Source organism: Rhamphochromis sp. 'chilingali', assembly GCF_963969265.1.
Source record: "Rhamphochromis sp. 'chilingali' genome assembly, chromosome: 11".
NCBI lineage: Eukaryota > Metazoa > Chordata > Actinopteri > Cichliformes > Cichlidae > Rhamphochromis > Rhamphochromis sp. 'chilingali'.
The window spans coordinates 19,207,567-19,222,800 of record NC_137938.1 but is presented as its reverse complement, the minus strand read 5'-3'; the positions used below and the strand labels follow the sequence as shown (position 1 = coordinate 19,222,800).

The following is a 15,234-nucleotide window of genomic DNA, read 5'->3' as shown; positions in this document are numbered from 1 at the left end:
TTTTTTTGTCCACGTCCAGCCCTGCCTGTGAGCAAAAACAAACCAAAAAAAACCCCCACCCTTTCGTATTGGTGGAAAAATGTACCATGTCGACCAATCAGAAATGATATGGCAACATGCCATTTAGTTGTTTTGGAAGAGGGAAGTTTTAGGAGTGACAGCGGTGTTTTGAGATGTGAGAGATTTGCAACATTTAGCGCAAATCTTGTGTAGTTAGTGTGTAGTGTAGTCAATAGTTTTGTTGTGTGCGTCAGAACAATGAGGTGACTAAATGTTACAGGTGTTACAGGAGTGATACATCTCCTGTTGTCAGGCCTGCAGGTATCAGGCTGTTGTTCTCCTTTATCTCATAGTGGACAGAAATTATTTTTTGGAGTGGCACAAATAATTTGTGTGGCATCAAATTGACTATGTGCACGTTAGCATATGCTACTTCCGGTGCGGAAACTCCTGTGGGGAGCTTTGTTTCCGGTGTCCTATTCGCGCCCTGTTTACGGTCCAAAACAAGTTAAGCAAATGAATGCATCAAGCGGCGATTTACATTTCTATAGATGTCTTGGGCATTTACCCAATATATCTGTAAATGATGTTCATCGACTTGTCAATATTTTTTCCCCGCGCCTCAGGGCAAAAGAGAAAATGGATTCAAATGTTATATTTCTCAGCTGTCCCTCGTTTATCGCGGGTGTTATGTTCTAGAAATAACCAGCGATAGGTGAAATCAAGTAGCCAATTTTATTTTTTGACGGTGCAAAACGTTTCGTGGACATCGTGGACATACAGTACTGCACTTCAGAGTCACACTGCTAGCGATCGATGCAGCGATTCTGTACTGTACAGGAGAGACGTCACGGAGGAGATCGTCTGCAGCGATCAGGACGCAGGACACAATGTGACGTAAGAAAACCAAAAAAAACATGCAAACTTGCACTAAAAAATCTGCGAAACAGCGAGGTGAAAGGTGAACCGCGTTATAGCGAGGGACCACTGTAATTTTTAAGGTAAGTCACAACGTACGCTTCGTACATACTAATGTATAGAAACCGTTACCAGCAGTCATTAATTTTTTGTGTGGCTTTTTTTCACGGTTTGTTAACATGCTGTGTGGGTGTGTACTTGACTAGCTGATATCGACATAACAGGAAACATCTGGTTTGACTATTCTTCACCTGTAGTTTGAATGCTGAACATTTGCCTGTTTAAATCATAAGACCAGTCACTATACAGAGATGTGCTTCTGAATGTGGACGAGGTGTCTTCTGCATGCAGTAATGCAGTTCTGCTTGTGTTGAGTGATGTAAACAACTGATCGATCTAAACTCTTTAAACGTCAAAATTGATCATTAGATTTTTTATGACACAACAGTAGTGAGTGTTCCCACCGTTTTCGGTGGATCTTTCCGTTTTCGAGTTTTGGACATGATTTTGGAGTATATCTTCGCAGTAGCGATTGACCGCAAAGTAAAGCTACCGGAAATGTATAACCCCACATCCGGTCTCAAACCAGGAAGTTAGCATTTTCTCGTGCACAGGGTCAATTTGATGCAGAACATCTGATTGTTCTGTAAATAGTTTGAAATGTTTATTTAAAAAACGCCTTGGCTGCATTTTTAGGTACACAGCTGCAAAAAACTTTGTTTGAATTACTCAGTTACTTTTTTGATGAAGTAACTATATAATTAATTGCCCAGCATTGCTCATTATATACTGTATTTTGCAGACAGAGAGTTACAGGACTCTCTCCCAGACCACAGACTCATAATACAAGTCAGAGCTTTATTAAAAATTAAAAAAAATTGGAGTTCAAGTTATTTTTACTTCCAATAACAAGGTCATGAACAAGATTTTTTTTTTTAATTTTCATAAGCAGTTAATTAAAAGTAGTCTAACATAAATGTAAATGCTGTAATTTTAATAAACCATGTAACTTGCACAGTGCACACGTCTAATTTTGCTCACAGTGGTCCAAGGGACCGCTGAGGGAGTTTGTGTGTTCTCTCAGACACATGAAAAATTAGAGGGAACATTGGTCTGCTCTTGCCCTTTCCTCCGAAACCACAGGGAGTGATTAACACAACATTGCAATGCTGAAATACAGTGCTGCTATTTATTTAGTTGCATGAGATTAAACGCAGGTTTGTTTTGGACATGCCATAGACGAGGAAAAAAGACATTTTGGTAACAACTAAAATCAAGAATCTGCTGGTACTTCAACTTTACTAAGAATAGTAAATCTGCAAGCATTTATGCTGTAAAATTCTATGTGTATTGCTATAGTTTAAAGCTGGACCTGTGTGCCAACAATACTTTGGGATAAAGTTTAGCAAATAGTCAATTCAAAATATTTATTATGTATATTTACACCTGCCCTTCTTCTACAGTGAAATGCTGGTATCATCTTTTAAAAAAAAGAAAAAAAGCTTCATACTGAGAAAGTGTTTATGACCAATTCAGCTTTAAAAAAGTTAAAATGTCTTATGGCGTGCTTTTTTCGGTACCCTCTTCACTTTCATTGCCTTCTGATGCTCTCTCCTCCTGAATGTTAGCAATAGTGAATCCTCCATGGGATGGTTGCTTGTCTTTGTCTTCTTCGGTCATTCCCTCTGCCCAGCTTTCCCAGTTTTGGCTGGTTCTGTGGTTTTGGACTTTGCAGTCAGCCAGAGCCATTAGCTGGTGTGCCTGGCTGGCACTGCAGTTAGGTAGTGGTACCTTGTAGGTGGTGTGGAACCGACGCAGGTCCACTCTGAATGAGCCCTTCTCCAGCGTCATGCATGGTTCAAAGCGAGCGCCCCACTCAATCTCTGTTTCAATATAGGATGTTTTGGCTTGGCACATCATCCCTGTGTTTAAAATAATGACATGGAAGTGCCTGTTAGTTTTGAAGTGAAGTGAAATCACCGTCTTAAACTGAAGTACGCATCATTTGCCACAAGATGTCTCTGGTGTGTTTGAATCCATTCGAACTTACCAAAATAAGAAAGTAGGAACTTGTCATTAAAAGTATCAACTGGCCAAATTTAGATGAGTGATACTGATTTTTTTTTTTTTTTTTTTTTTTTTGCAATAATTTTTTTTTAATTCTTGAGCTTTATTTTGACATTGACATTAACAATTTCCAACAGCAAAAGTATTGGGGGGAAAAGGAAGGTTTTGATTTTACTAGAAATATCTATGTACATATTATTTAGTTTGTTTGTTGTTCCTAAAGAGTTTCACCATAAGAAATTATATTTTCTTTTAAACTGAGATTGGAAACACTTTAGCCGGAAGAACAGTTTCTATTTGAACTTGATGCTATCTTGTAAAGATAGCATCACTGAAAGGTTTGAATACCTACTGTACAGTCATGTGAAAAAGAAAGCACACTTTCTTTCAAGTCTAAGGTTTGACACATTATAATTAGAAAAATGGTCTATTCCTTCCAGAATAAAGGAAAATATGATGATTTATTGCAGTGTGTCATTATTTATGTGACAAAAAATGAGCCAAAATGCAGAAGTAGTGGGTGAAAAATATAGTACCAGCTGTCTGACAGCTAAAGCTTTACCCATATTAGGTAATGCAAGAAGATCAGGGTGTTAAGCCCAGCAGCCAAATCTGAAACAGAATAGAAAAAAAAAACCCACAGTATTGCAGTGGCCCTTCACTATGCAACTTATTTTGTCTGGACCTTAACATGTTTGAAATGTTGTGCTTGAGCTCTGCAAGAGCTGTGTTTAAACACGTACCTGCAGTCCTAGCTTCAATTTTTCACACACTGCTTCTAGATTTTGCTTCAGTTTTTGTTAAATAAACAATGACACAGCATGATACCATGTGATATGTGTCTGTTGTTATTCGTCTTAATTGATTGATTTTTATTATGGACTAGTATATAAAAAGAGCGGGCACTTTATTTTTCACAGTTGCTGAAGAATGTATGAAACAAACCACAAGGTCATAATTTGCTGCAAGAAAACTATCTAGAATCTTTAGGAACCACGTCAAAAAAAAGCAGTATCAGAAGTTTGGGTTTTTGGTGTGTTATTTTTCACTTTTTTCCACAACGGAAAGTCTAAAATTAAGAAGAAAAAAAAGGGTTTCAAAAAAACCAATAGAAATAAAACTTTTTTTGTTTTTTGTTTTTTAAAAAGCCTAAAAAACATCTGTGGTGACAATACCAGATATTGTCACCACTCTAATAGTTTCAGAATGATGCAGTTGAGCTTGAGCACTACATGGGAAAGGAAACTCAGATGTAGATATGTGATTTTTTTTTTCTATAAAAAACCTTCTGCAAGGTTTGTTTTCCTGCTTTCCATACCAAAAAGATGCCAAATAAGCTGTTAAATATTTACATTCTGACTGCATTGTGGAAAGACAGTTTTCCCATCATTTACCCAGGAAACTGAATGACTTGTTGGCCTTCTCATAAATATAAATATTCCAAGATTTAGAACTTGGCAGACAGACTTGCTCTTGATAAACAATCATAGTTTTAGGGAATTGCACAGTTTACTCATCAGATGCTTCATCAAAGTCTGTTATCTTTTGTGACACTCAACCTCGGTGTGCTTTTACAGCTCAGAAGGCTGGAAATTAAATAAGGGAAAGCTTGTTGTTGCTGTTTCAGTGGAAATTGCTTTTTAAAAACCTTTTAACCTATAAATAAACCTTCTTAATACTTACTAACTCTTAACTATTTATACACAGCAAACCATGACCCAAATGAAGAGTTCTTTAAACATTATAACATTTATCTATTTGACCTGATTATCCACATTCAATAACAACTGTGCAGCCAGCACCAAGGACATTTTTGTGGAGAAACAGTAAACAAAGAATAAGAAACATCTGCAAGTGTTTAACTTCCAGAGGAGGAGGAAACGAACACTATCGCAAATAACCCTCACATGGGCCCCTGAAGTTTCTGCAGCAACATTCTAGGCTGTGTCTGCAAAATCGTAGGGGTATCCAAGGTTTCTGTGTGTCAAAGAGTGCACACAGTATGTGAATACACAGCAAAAGAGCAGGGTAAAACTGAACTGTAATGACTGCATGAGAACCATGGGGTTGGGTGTAGTCAACAGCTGTAAATAATGAGCATAAACCTTAGTTATAGCCAAGTTCAAGTATTACAGAATTTTACCAAGCCCTCTTCCAGAAAAAGTGGTGGGTGAGATTTTTTCAGGTGTGGTTTTTTTTGGCAATCATTAAATGTCTGGTCCACAAAAAAAAATCCTTCTTCTGTAGCCCTACAGTGAAGGGAAAAAATCAATGACTGAGAGAATATTGCATCCCAGTTTCCTAATTCTTGAAAACTATTATTAATGAGGCTACTAACTGGCAGTGCAGGGGTAAATGGTTAGCACTGCAGCCTCAGATTGAGAGGGTTGCTCTGGATGGAGTTTTAATCATTTCTCTGTACTTGCACAGCTTTTATGTGGAAATCCCATGCTTCCTCTCACTGAACATGCTTTCTCTCACCTCCTATGACATTCTTGCAAAAAAAACCCATCTTATTCTCAAAAACAAAGTCAAAGTAAAGTTTTTTGCAGTTGTTTTATATTAAAATGAGACTTTTGGAGGTACGAGTAGTTTCTTTTTGAATGTCAATTACTCACCTGTGGCCTCAACAATTCCTTCTAAAATAACGATGATCTCAAACTGCTGTCTTCTGAGTTGCTCTGGACCCAGCTCCCACAGCGGACTGTCGCAGTCAATATTGTGCCGAATGACTTGAGGCTCCACCAGGAAAAGTCGGTCTGAGCCAGTTTCATAACCAAGGTTAATCTCTGTCTGCTCGAGAGGCAAGAACTCTCCCTCTGCTGTTTGCCGGGACTTGATTAACTTTGCACGAACCTTTGCGTCCACCATGTGACTTTCTCTGAGGTCTCCCAGGCGGAACATCAAGCAGAGCTGGTCATCCCGGTTAGCAATGACACAAGTGCGACTAAAAAGAAGTGTCTCCGCTTGCTTCTTGGGTCGGGATATTTTAACAAACGTGCAGCCTACCATGAGAGCATCTATCATGGACCCAACAATGCATTGCGTCATGACCAGCACCACACCCTCGTGGCAGCTGGGAGACACTGTGCTGGGAGACACCATTGATACATAACCAATGGTGTGCTGTGTCTCCACTGAGAAAAGAAGAGCAGAGATAAAATCATCTACACCCAAATAGCAGGGTGCGTGGTCTATGAGGTTTTCTTCAGGGGTGGTGAGTGGCTTCTCCTTTTCTAGGTCACCTCTAAAGAAAGCATTCAAGAAGTAGAGCACAGCAAAGAAAAACCAGGTGACAATGTAGCACATCATGAAGACAAATAAGAACCATCTGTACTGGAGGTCCACAAAAGAAGTAAAGATATCAGACAGGAAACGGCCCCTTTCTGAAATATGACAAAGGTTGACTCGGCACTTTCCATCTTTGGCGACATAGCGAAGTTGTTCTCTTGTTTCTGGAGTGATGGTAGGGGTTTGGTTACTTTCACTCTCTAGAAGTTTACTCCTGGCCTTTGCAAGCTTCTCCATCTCTCTAGCAGGGCTGGATATGTTGCTTTTTGCCGGTGAGAGCGACGTGCTGTGGAGCGGACTGTGGGTAATGACATGAAGGGGACTAATGCAGCCGATTTCAGGCACGCTGAGGGCATGGCGAGGGTAGCGTGAAAGACTCTTGGTCTCCCCGAGTGAGCAACGACGCAAGAGGTCTTGTTCTCTATCTATAAGACAATGAGTATAAGAGGGAAGCAAAGAAATGTTGCTTTGGTGAGGAAAGTCTGTTGTGCTTTTGTGGCGTTGCCTTGCTGTTTTAAGGTCAGAAAAAGTCCCTAGCATGATATCTGGGAGAGGAAGCATCATGTCTGTATCTGGCTGGAAGGGGAAAGAAAAGTGCATTTTTAGTGTGCTTGCAAATTCATGAAGGTCATTTCAGTTCACTGGGATAGACTCCAGCTTCACTGAGGCTAAATTAGGTCATGGCTGAATGGTGGGAAAAACACAGGAGGAAAAGCAGCTACATGGTAAATCTTGGGGGAGCAAACATTTTTTTGAACTTGTTGACTTAGCTTTTAGTGACTTTTGTTGACTAAAAGCTTACATGACATTTTTTATTTCACCATTCATTAACCGCACAGAGAAGGCATTGTTTAAATATGTTAACGTTTTCTTTAAGCAAACAGTATTATTAAAGTTCTTCATGACTGGGCCAAGTGTCCTTTTTTTTGGAAATCAAAATATGAATCACCCTATTAAATCAGTACTTCGTAATACAGCCCACAAGTACAGGGATAATGTAAATATGGTCTCCTGAGAACTGAGAAAAAACTTTCAGTTTAACTAACTTTTGTGATTCCCTGCCTCACTGGGGCTAAAAGAGACCACCCAAACACATGAGACATCATTGGAAAGGCCACATCAGGACTTAGTCAAAATAAGAATACGGTTGATTGGTCAAAGACTATTTTGTTCTGGGAGTAAGTGCTCGGAAAAATGTCACATTCATAATATTATCACACAAGGGCAGACTGGAAAAGACTGTGTGTGACCAACTTGTAAGATTTTTTTTATCACAAAACTTTCAGGTTTGACTTTACAAAGACATTTGGGGGGGAAAAAGTTTGGAAAACAAAACTCACTGTCTTAAATTTATTGAATAACTCTTGCACCTAACCTCGTCCCCCGAAGGTGTGGAATGGACAACCATGACAGATTTCCGTTGACAGGGCATAGATGTTCGCCGTCCCCTCGTCTCATTCTGGGTGGTTGTGGGAGGTCCCATGGCTACCCTACTAATTTATGTTAACTTGGAGCCAGGACAGCATGTCCTCTTCAGATTATAGTCTTTTCTTCCAGTAGATCACATCAAAGAAATCCAAAAGCAAAAAACACTTGCAGCAGATAATTGTGATCGAGTGCAAAGTCTTCCCATTGATTGTAAATACTAGAACAAAAGACCAGATTTTCAACAGGGTTTGAACTTTTAAACATGCAATAATAGAGTTAACACTATTATTCTTGCTAGCACCATCGTGACTGGCAATAAAATTCCGAGGTATTTCTGGATGACTCACAGAGTAAATTAATCCAGTGCTTACTTCCAGAATGAGCTATTCTCTGAGTCACTCTGTGGCGGCCAGATTCAAAGCATTTCCCTTTAAAGCAATGTTTCTAAAGAAAAAAAAGGAACACTGACGAGCAAAACACACTCAAACAGAAAGCATTAGCTAGATAAGCTGGACTAAGCCTAATCATGCTGTCTCAGCCTTCTGCAGAGTAGGGTAGAGTGGACTCAGCTACTGTCTAGTTCAAATAATCCTAAAAAGGCTAAAAATCTAAAAATGACTAACGCGACAGAAAGTTTGGAAATGTGCCGGAGGTCACTATAGGCCTATGTGACCTCCTTTATATATAACTTAATATATATATATTAAGTTATATATATATTATATATATTAAGTTACCAGGGCGGCGGGGGATTCTGTGGCTGGCTGGAGCAGCATCTAATAACCAACTCAAAAAATAAAACAAAATAAAAACAAACCAACAAACACGAAAACACGAGACCTTATGAGACAGACTTATAATTTGCACCGATGTTTTTTCGAAATTCTATACGCGAAAAGTGAGCGCGAGAGCCCTCGGTGCCCCTGCGCGCTGCTGAAGTCAAAGTAAACTTTATTGTCATCTCCACTACATACAGTCCAGTATATAAAGAGACGAGACGACGAGGCTCCAGTTACAGCAGTGCAAGTAAACAAACAACAAATATAAGAAGAGTAAGAAAATAAATACACACTTTAGGACTCGGGGTAAAGGGATCAATAACAATTTAAAATTTATAATTTACAGTTTGATGATCTCACACACAACCTGTCGACAGGGGAGGGAGGCCGGCTGCTTCCAGATAGAGCACATTTCATTCATAATGATGTAAATCCAAGCCCATTATGTATTCATGATCTGAATCCTGGCTTGTGTGAAATCCCAGAAATGCACCCTAGAGAAAGTGAATCTGTGAACTAGGTGTAGGTCTATTAGGTTATGTTGTGGTGATCCTCGAGTTGGGGGATTTGTGTTCATACTGGAGTGCAAAATTAAAATCAATGGAAGATGGACAAGAAAAGTTCAAAGCCAGGTGCTCAGTTTAGAAAAAAGAGAAAAGAAGAGGAGGAGAAACGAGCAAAAGATGCAGGTAAGCAGATGTGTCATTGGATAATGGCAGGTATCCTGAAAGAATCAGAATACTTCATTAATCCCTAAGGAAATAATGTGGGTTACAGTTGCTCCAAAGAGAAATGGTAAAAAACAGTAACAGTAACAGACTAAACTCCAAACAATACATTATGTTACAGATTTTAATATTAATTAGTCAGTGTCAATTGTTGATTTGTCCTGTTCTCATTGTATGACGAATTATGATGGGTGTTTGGTAGCCGTTTGCATACAATGCATACTCTCTTCATATGTGTGTTTGTGTCTCTGGTGAAATTCAGTATGGTTCTGACAACAGTTTTATGTTAATGTACAATCCTTAATATGTTTTGTGTGTGTGGGGGGGCGCCAGAGGGAGTGTTCGCCCGGGGCGCCAAACAGGCTAGGACCGCCACTGCTCACACAAGTGAGTTACATGTCACACCGTGACAAGTCACTTACCATTGCAACACACAAAGGTAGTCATTTGGCTGTCAGCAGTTGTGAAAGTCATCTGACCTTGTATAAAAAATTCCTTAAAATGTTTTTTTTTTTTCTCTCCCCACTGACTCATCCCTGGCCAGGGTACTCCAGTCAGATTAGTACACCACCTGCTTTGTCTCACAAAGGGAGGAAGGGAGGCGCATCCGTGATATCGGTTCCAAAGCAAACACGCAGACAGGCGACCCCCTAAGAAAACAACTCCCCTACCTTTACTTTGCCTCAGTAAAGGGTAAGGGCATTTTAAACTCTACACCATGGCTATTCAACTACGAAGTTAGTTGGGCCAGATTTTCAAACCGAGGAATTTATCTGGGCCAGATTTTTTTTTTTTTTTTGAAGCCAGTAAGCAGCAGATCATGATCAATTTCAAACCCACACAACTGTATTGAAAAACAAGTATTTTTTTTTTATTCCTTTTCCCCTGTAAATCTGGTGACCTCTCACAAATGCACACCAAAAGGTCCGTTGAAAAAAAGGGAGCTATAACTAAACTATTTTTTGCACATTTGAAATAATAATAATAATAATAATAACAAAAAACATTTTGATAATTCCTTTTCAAATTAAAATAAATATTTCGCTGACCACTCGCTTTTCCTGCCATGGATGGAGCCCCATCCGTCACAAGTATACAGACACGCTTCATATCCAGACCATTTTCCTCAAAAAGAGCTTAAATCTTCTCAAACATTATTTCGCCAGCTGTGTGTCCCTCTAAGCCGAGCAATTTCCCATCCAAAAAACGGACATATACGCACAACTGTGCATTATCAGTTCTGTCTGTGATCTCCTGCTATAGACATTACATCAGTTTTCTTCAGGTCATCTAACAGCATTTCAAACTCGTCTGACGCCAGAGCTTCAACTCTACGAATATTTGAACTGTCCTACAGGGGTACGTTTTTAATAGCAGATGTCACACTCACTTTTCACCGCATCCACCACGGCCAGCATGCAGTATTTCACTGTTTCAGAATCTGTGAAAGGCCTTTTCTTCTTCGCCAAGAAGCAAACACGAAGGGAAGATGCTGCAGCTCTCTCTTGGGCTGTACAGGACCCTCACCATGGTCGTACAACTCCGGTTGTAAGATTATTAAACTCGGTAAAATGAATAAGTATTTGTCAGTCCAGGCAGGGTTAAACCGACAGTTTTCATTGTCAATTTTGCGCTTTTGGAGTGAGAAAGACATGCTGTTGTTGCATCATATATTACGATGATTGTTTAATATGTTTACATCACGGTGCATTGTGGGTTAAATATTGCTAGGCTACTAGGAGTGTTGCATTCACAGTCTACACTACGCTGTAGGAATTTTTAATTTTTTTAAAATTAATTAATGAATTAATTTTTTGCGTTTTCTCTGTGTTTCTGCCAGGACCACGGGCAGGGCCACTCGCAGGTTGCTTCTGGGCCGCATTTGGCCCGCGGGCCGCCATTTGAATAGGCTTGCTCTACACCGTCACTTTATAGCCCAATAACGGAGTGAGTTTAAATATTTCGATTTCGCTCCGAAATAGTTTGTATGATTTGTCCCTTGCTTGCATATTAAACTGGTCTAACATTTGACCAGCTTTCATTAAAAGAACAAACAAACAAACAAAAGCATATCAGAACATTTGGGTCAGCGAGAAAGAAGAAACGATGACATGTACTACGGAACTCTAACCGCACTTATGTAGAAGAAGGGGTGGTGCTATGGGGCTGTTATAGAGACAGAATCTTTGCTCTAAAGCTCAGTTCAGTAACGATGAGTAACACTGGACACTCAGTAAAATGCCACGATCTAACAACCATCTGGGATAAGGCGCAACAAACATGCATCCCGTGTGCGAAAACCCCTATAAAGCCAGGTAGGTCAAATATTATATTATATTATATTATATTATATTATATTATATTATATTATTATTCATGTAGGTCATGAAATTACCCCCAACTGTGGGTTTGATGATGACGGAGGGCGACACGAGGCACCAACAAAACCGTGCAAGACAAACACTTTTAACAATGGCAGCAGCTTCCACTGCACACTCTGTAGCCTGTGTCCGTTTCAGACTGAGAGACCTTGCAACACAACAGCTGACACCGTTTGCGGCAAGGTGCCTGTTACGCAAAGGTAAGACAACAAGCACATCACTGTGAGAAACAGGTAAACAGCTGAGGGGATGTGATGGTCTCTCTGAACCGCAGGGGATTTTCATCAAAGTGTGTGTGTGTGTGTGTTTCACTATCTCTTTTACGGCTTAATAAGCAGGCACAATAAGAGCGCTTTCCTCTTAAAACTCTCGCTGTTTTATCTACAGACTTTCATTCCTCCCCACCCCTTTTCTGTTTTTCTGCAGAATCCCGACAACAGATTTCCCTGTCACAGTGAGTAGGCTTTTTGCATTTAGTGTAAATTGTAAATTTTACCAGTAATAAATAAATATATAGGGGTTGCCTGTCTGTGGCAGTAGTGGTACTAAAAATATGAAACACAACAGAAAGAAGCAACAGAAGATATTTGTGGAGAGCTGGTTAAGAAGGAGTTTCTTCCTCATCAGCAACAGCCAAAACATCCATTCTGTTTTCATTCCAGACTCTGGCATATCAAGGACCTAACTTGACACCAACCTCACCACCATCACGTTCTCACAATGTGTCAAGGGCAGCCTGTAAGTTACGCGTGCCCTTCACTGTACACCTGAGACACCTTTCTTGACAGTTACATTTAAATGTAACCTTGACTTTTTCCTGTGTCTGCAGGGGCAGTACCATTAGCCATTTTAATTTCCATTGTGCTCGTTGCCTTGTCTGCTTATGTGTTTGGTCTTAAACGGAAAAGAGGTATGTATACCGAAACTAGACGATCGAAGATAAACAAATGTGCACACATCAAGGTCTTGGGAACTTAAGAAACGACATAAAAGCTGACCACTGGGTTTATAAAGAGAAGTTGCCATAAAATGTTACAGAATGTAATTTTACAACCAATATAGTAGGGTTATTTTAAAATAACTTTAAAATACCCTCTAGCTTCAAGCTGGTGAATATGATTCTGACACTCTCTCTCCTCTGCCTTATGTAAACAGCAAAGGCTTTTTGCAGGCAACCCTCATATATAAATGACGGATTCGCCCCCCTGACAGGTTCATCTAATGGCAGTGACGTAGAGGACATACTTTGTGAGTCGAACTTAATGTTATCTCAAAATATACAACGCCTATCCAAACCACTGTCTAGTGAGGGATAAAAGTGGGCGGAAACTGCCATTTTGTGTTCCTGTTGACGAATGAAAGTCTGTTTCATTAACCTACTGACATCATTCATTGATGCTCTTTTTCCCCTTTCAAAATGCAGGTGCAGACATCCTGTCTGCACCTCTACAGACCGTGCTGGACAACTTGGATGTTTTGGAAGAGCTGGTGATTTTGCTGGATCCAGAGAGCCATGTAAGAAAGAGCACAAAACATCTGGCGTCGCACTGCGCCTTCCCCTCCACCTGGATTACTTACACCTACTCTATGAAGGACAGCAAAAGCCCCCTAAAAGCTGTGCTGGAGGGGGTGACCTGCAAGAACCCCGACTGGACTGTAGGGCACCTGGCTAAACTGCTCAAACAAATGGAGCGTAATGACGCCATAGCTGCTCTTGCAAAACTTAAAACAAATAAGACTGAAGTGTAGCGACTGTTTAGCCCGACTCCCAAAAAGGCTGCTACGAGCACGGAGAGAAGCGGAGCGATAAAAGGCATGCCTTATGCGTCCAAGTTGATGACGGGGGAAGTCAAGCATTCCATAAAAAATTAAATAGCTTCTTCCATATTTGCAGCTTCATTTGTTATTACGTTTGAATAATTAATGTATTATTACCTACCTCCTGGAAAACATTTAACCTCGACTGCTGTATCCCATATAAACTGCTTAACACGTGCATGAAGGACAAAGCACAGAATCAGAATTTTAGCCAGGCTTTATCTTTACCCATCCAGCTAACGAGATGCCTTTTCCTCCAGTGAACTCAACCAACATTCCACAGTTCCTGTTTTCCCCACCATCATATTTACCGCGACAGTATTCTTGTCAAAATAGAACAAATGAGTAATTTTTTTTTAAATGTTAATCTGTTTCCAATTGTTGTTGCCTTTATAATACTATTGACCTATGCAAATAAAATCATTCACTCAGTCATTTCATCAAACATCTTAACATCTTTATTAAGCAAATAACATTATAAATAAAAAAAGTGCATAGAAAAATTAAACAGGTTTAGAAATATGTATACAAATATTTACAAACTCAGGGTTTATTTGTACATGGTAACAAAGACGTAAATTTAAAGAGCACATATTTTCTCATTTTGATGTCTTTTACACTTACGTTAAAATAACCCTACTATATATATATTTATATGTATATTTATATATATGTGTATATAGAACATACAGCTTTCTTAACAGATTCTGGGCGAGATGGTCATGATAACTTCAGGTTTTGACTAGTGCCTTGCATCCTTCATGGCACGCACGCACGCACACATACATAGAAATGACAAACATTTCCAAATACACACACACACACACACACACACCTGGATATTAAAACCAAGCTATTTTTTTAAATCATCATCCTCTCTTTTTGCATCAGTATTCCCAAACATCTGTCTAAACAGCTGAGGTAGAATCCTTGCAAGGAGTTGGGAGTGACTCTGCTCTTGTTATCAGCTAGGTGATTGACACAAGTTAACCTGGGCTCCATCCCAGTGATTGGACATGCAAGGTGGGGGGAGGGGTGGGTGGGTGATAAAAGACAAAACATGACATAATTTTGGAAAACATAATTATGGGCTTGAGTAGGCAAACAGTGCTCACTTTACTCCTGTGGCTGATTCTAAGACCATCAGTAATCTACATAAAAAAAAATAAAAGTAAAATAAAATAAAGATTCTTTAAAAATACCTGCTTTAGAACAATCTGTCATAAAGGCTTAATCGCACACCACAACTGCCCCAAAGAGAGAAAAAAAATTCAAGTAAGTTAGTGAAACAAAAGACATGATGTGTAAACAAAGCATACATATGGGAAAGGGGAAAGGGGAAGGGGGGGTTCACTAGACCGCCACCAATTTATACAAAGCACAACCTTTAACCATTTAAAATAGAAATCAAAACATGAATAAATATAACTACCAATTTGAACAGTGTGTGAATTCAATTAGCCTCACCAATGACACCACTGAACATCCACCTACAACAATCATTATTTTAAAGGCAGCAATACCTAGAAAAGTCACGCACCTACACTGTCTTCTCGACCATCGCGGTGCAGGAGCTCAATGTACATGCTCAGTAGCAATGCCTTACACCAGTGCCCTCCCTGATCAAGAGAAACTGCAGAAGATTTCACGAAGATGAAGATAATTTGGATGTTTGATGGGTAATTATGTGCAACTGCAGGGCAGCAAAGTCTTATTGCAATAGGTAACGATGAGCATCTGCCGTGAGAGTATTAAAATATATATATTTTTAAAAAAAGAAAGAAAGAAAGAAAAAGGAAGGAAATCTTCAATTTTGGCTTGGGT

At 39.5% G+C, this 15,234-nt stretch overlaps 2 protein-coding genes across 3 annotated transcripts; one reads left to right on the top strand and one right to left on the bottom strand.

The window, feature by feature from the left end:
* Window positions 1-1,848: 1,848 nt before the first annotated feature.
* kcnj20 (potassium inwardly rectifying channel subfamily J member 20) lies at window positions 1,849-10,735 on the bottom strand. 2 transcript variants are annotated; one of them, XM_080896622.1, is made up of 3 exons: window positions 7,625-7,944; window positions 5,604-6,852; window positions 1,849-2,840 (listed from the first exon to the last, which is right to left on the bottom strand). In XM_080896622.1, the coding sequence occupies exons 1-3, from the start codon at window positions 7,757-7,759 to the stop codon at window positions 2,476-2,478; spliced, it is 1,749 nt and encodes a 582-aa protein (XP_080752748.1). In that variant the 5' UTR covers window positions 7,760-7,944; the 3' UTR covers window positions 1,849-2,475. The 2 variants fall into 2 exon arrangements, 1 of the variants encoding a protein (XP_080752748.1); XR_013973410.1 differs by lacking the exons at window positions 5,604-6,852; window positions 7,625-7,944 and adding an exon at window positions 10,602-10,735 and having other exon boundaries at window positions 2,706-2,840.
* Window positions 10,736-11,279: 544 nt separating this feature from the next.
* Window positions 11,280-14,600, top strand: igflr1 (IGF-like family receptor 1). Its single transcript, XM_080896627.1, has 7 exons — window positions 11,280-11,526; window positions 11,594-11,792; window positions 12,019-12,046; window positions 12,255-12,330; window positions 12,422-12,502; window positions 12,748-12,840; window positions 13,016-14,600. Exons 1-7 carry the CDS (start codon window positions 11,424-11,426, stop codon window positions 13,339-13,341), a joined length of 906 nt encoding a protein of 301 aa, XP_080752753.1. The 5' UTR covers window positions 11,280-11,423; the 3' UTR covers window positions 13,342-14,600.
* The last annotated feature ends 634 nt before the right edge of the window (window positions 14,601-15,234 follow it).